General features: G+C 36.8%; 1 protein-coding gene and 1 pseudogene across 1 annotated transcript; both read left to right on the forward strand.

The window, feature by feature from the left end:
• The first annotated feature begins 516 nt into the window (after window positions 1-516).
• Window positions 517-1,654, forward strand: LOC145158097 (polygalacturonase inhibitor 2-like). Its single transcript, XM_079077042.1, has one exon. The coding sequence runs from the start codon at window positions 551-553 to the stop codon at window positions 1,517-1,519; it is 969 nt and encodes a 322-aa protein (XP_078933168.1). The 5' UTR covers window positions 517-550; the 3' UTR covers window positions 1,520-1,654.
• Window positions 1,655-1,814: 160 nt separating this feature from the next.
• Window positions 1,815-2,873, forward strand: LOC145158100 (polygalacturonase inhibitor 2-like; annotated as a pseudogene).
• The last annotated feature ends 887 nt before the right edge of the window (window positions 2,874-3,760 follow it).

Raw genomic sequence — 3,760 nt, forward strand, 5'->3', positions numbered from 1 at the left:
CGTAGAAAAAAATTTCAATATTTGTAGAGCTATGGTTGGATCTTTCGATCCACATTTGAATTTAAATAATTTGACTTCCTTTTATTATTATAAATGTTATCCGGTTTATTTGGATTATTCGGTTCTTTCTGTACTATTCGGTTCTTAACTATATTGTAAATGTTATTCGGTTTATTCGTGTAATAACCAAACCGAACCGAACCAATTAATATTGAAACCAAACCGAACTCGTATTGATTTAATCAGACCGGTTTTCGATTCCTCTAAACTATCTTATTTGATTTTCGATTTATTTAGGTTCGGGCTTCCAACCCGAATAACATCCCTAGAATGCTCTCATTAATCTTTTAGACCGCATGTGAGGTCGAGAATAAACTATTTATTTGTATTTTGATTTAACTAAAGATACAAAAACATAAAAGTCAAAATTTGAAGTTCACCAAATTTGACTTGAGCCAATATTTGAGCAAATCTATAAAACGAACATGTCCATCCATTTCAAATCCATATAACCTCTCTCCTATCAAATCATCAAGCCACTACTATACTCATGTTCCTACTTCTTCTCTTCCTTTTGTCCCCAATCGCCTCATCCGCCGAGCTCTGTCACCCTGATGACAAAGCTGCAATTCTCAAATTCAAAAAAAACTTACCAATGTGGAACTCAGATGGCGATTGTTGTGACATATTTGATTGTGACCAAACCACACATCGTGTCATACGCTTTGTTCTCACCCACTCTAACCTCGCAGGCACAATCCCAGATTCCATTGGTGATTTGACGTATTTAAACACAGTTCTAATTACCAAGATGCCGTTTCTTGTTGGTGAAATCCCACAAAGTGTGGCAAAACTGAAATATGTCGACTCTTTTGAAATCAGTTGGACCAACGTCTCCGACATCGTGCCTCCGTTTCTTTCAGAGCTCAAAAATGTATGGATTCTTAATCTTTCGTATAACAATTTATCAGGTCTAATCCCATCGTCTCTAGCCACTCTCCCACATCTGATCAGACTAGACCTGAGTCGTAATAGACTCACCGGGTCAATCCCTGAGTCATTCGGTCATCTTGTATCTCCAAACTCGCAAGGATCACTATCATTGATTTTATCTTATAACATGCTCTCTGGTGAGATCCCTAAATCTGTTGGAAACACGAACTTCAACCGGTTTGATGTATCAAGGAACAACTTGTCAGGAGATGCTTCCATGTTGTTTGGTGCATTGAAAAATACGTGGGTTCTTGATATCTCGAGAAACAATTTCGAGTTTGATTTATCACCAGTGAGTTTCATGACCCACGGGTTGGTGTATTTGGATTTATCACATAACAAGATATATGGGAAGATATCGTCTCAAATAGTGGAAGCTATTGATTTACAGTATGTGAATGTGAGTTACAATAGATTATGTGGGAAGATTCCTTCACCATGGAAACTTAAATATGAAGGATTGGATAACACTTCGTTCTTGCATAATCGATGTTTGTGTGGATCACCACTCGCTCCATGCAAATGATCACATGAAAAAACACGTGTCGAAATTTGTTGTGTATTTCTTTCATTTTTGTTTTTGTCAAATTTTCAAGTCGGCAGAATATATATAGTTACGTACACATTATTTTAAAAAGTTTAATTATTTCAAAATTTATTAGGGAGATATCTAGTGGCTCCAAATGCATTGGATGCTCACTATTATCCCACCATTATTTCCTGACAGCGATAATTTGACATTTGTACCTCTTATATAGTCTTATTTCACATACACAAAGTCAAACTTTTGCAATCAATGATTTCGACAATATCCAACATTTTCAACACATCTATAAAATGAACATGACCACCCATTTATAATCTATAATATCTCTCCTATCATCATTCATCAACCCACTATTCATGTAATCATGTTGCTACGTACTTTTTCTCTTCTTTTTGTTGCCAAAGATGGCATCCACCGAGCGTTGTCATCCTGACGACAAAGCTGCAATTCTCAAATTCAAAAACAGCTTCTCAAACGGGCTTTCAAGTTGTGTCAGCATGGACTCCAAATCGCGATTGTTGTACCATATTTGATTGCGATGAAACCACAAATCGTGTCATAGACTTTTCCATCACCTACTCTAACCTCGTTGGCACAATCCCAGATGCCATTAGTGATCTAACGTATTTGAAGACGCTTCTATTGCACAAGATGCCGTTTCTTGTTGGAGAAATCTTACAAAGTTCGACTAAACTGAGATATCTCACGTCAATCGATATCAGTTGGACCAACGTCTCCGGCTATGTGCCTCCGTTTCTTGCAGAGCTTAAGATCGAGTGTGATGTTCATTAATCTTTCATTTAACAATGTATCAGGTCTAATCCCATCGTCTCTAGCCACTCTCCCAAATCTTATCGCGCTAGATTTGAGTCGTAATAGACTCACCGGTCAATCCCTGACTCATTTGGTCATATTGTATCTCAAGACTCGCAAGGATTATCATTGAGTTTATCTCATAACATGCTCACCGGTGAGATCCCTACATCTCTCTTGGGGATACAAACTTCTATCGGTTTGATGTATCAAGGAACAACTTGTCAGGAGACACTTCAATGTTGTTTGGTGCATCGAAGAATAATACTACTTTTTTAGACATCTCGCGAAACAATTTTGAGTTTGATTATTTGTCGGGAGTGAGCTTCATGACCAATGAGTTGGCGGAATTGGATATATCACATAACAAGATATACGGGAAGATACCGTCTCAAATACTAGAAGCTTTGGAGTTACAGTCTTTGACGTCAGTTACAATAGATTACTAGATTATGACCCGCGTTAAACGTTGGGAATATAAATTAAATGCATATCACATTAATAGGTGACATTGTCTTAGGTGGATTTTTAATAAAAAAATGTTAGTTAGATTCATTTTTAAAGTTTTTGAACAAAATTTATTAAATAAAAATATTTAATATTTATATTAGAGCAATTTGGTTTTTCAATATAATAATTTTTGACATAAATGATTCACGTGATCTTTGTTTTATCAAAGTATATTGTTGTAATTTATAATATATATATATATATATATATATATATATATATATATATATATATATATATATATATATATTGTAGCACCCGATTCCTGGTACGTATTTAATTTCATTGAAATGTTACAATTTACTCTGGGACTCGGCGAGTTGGAGGCCCAACTCGTCGAGTAGACTCGACTGTTGGATCGGGGGTTTAAGTGACCTACTCGACGAGTCAGAAGACCGACTCGACGAGTAGGAGCTATCTGGACAAAACCCTAATATTTAGGGTTTGCATCCTATTTAAACACTTTATCTTGTCCCAACCCAGCCTCCATCACCCTCCCAACTCAAAGAAACCCTAGATTGAAACCCTAAACCATTTTTGAGTGATTGAGCTCTTTTGGTGCCTTTTTGTGTGTGTTTGAAGTTGAGGGAGAAGAAGAGAGCTTAGGAGATCAAGAGGAAGCTAGTAGATCCCAACGTTTTGCTTCATTCTCAATCCATTCAAGGTAAAAAGCTTGAACCATGACCATCTATTTCCTAGATCTTGTTTTGGGGCTATTTCTCCACCTTTTCTAAGCTTTTGAGAAGCTATGTTCTGTTTTGCTTGTATATGTGGGTTGTGCTTCAGATCTGGAACCATTGAGGGTTCCCATGGCATAAAGGTGCCAACTTTATGGCCATGGGAGACCCATGCATCATATAAACCCCATTTTATAGCCTTTTGAGCCAAAAGCCCCAT

This window comes from Lactuca virosa, chromosome 1 (assembly GCF_052849685.1).
Source record: "Lactuca virosa cultivar CGN04683 chromosome 1, Lactuca_virosa_CGN04683_v6, whole genome shotgun sequence".
Classification (NCBI taxonomy): Eukaryota; Viridiplantae; Streptophyta; class Magnoliopsida; order Asterales; family Asteraceae; genus Lactuca; species Lactuca virosa.

What these genes read in the sequence shown, in the direction of transcription:
- LOC145158097 (XM_079077042.1), top strand. Translation starts at nt 551, where the DNA reads ATGTTCCTACTTCTTCTCTTCCTTTTGTCCCCAATCGCCTCATCCGCC.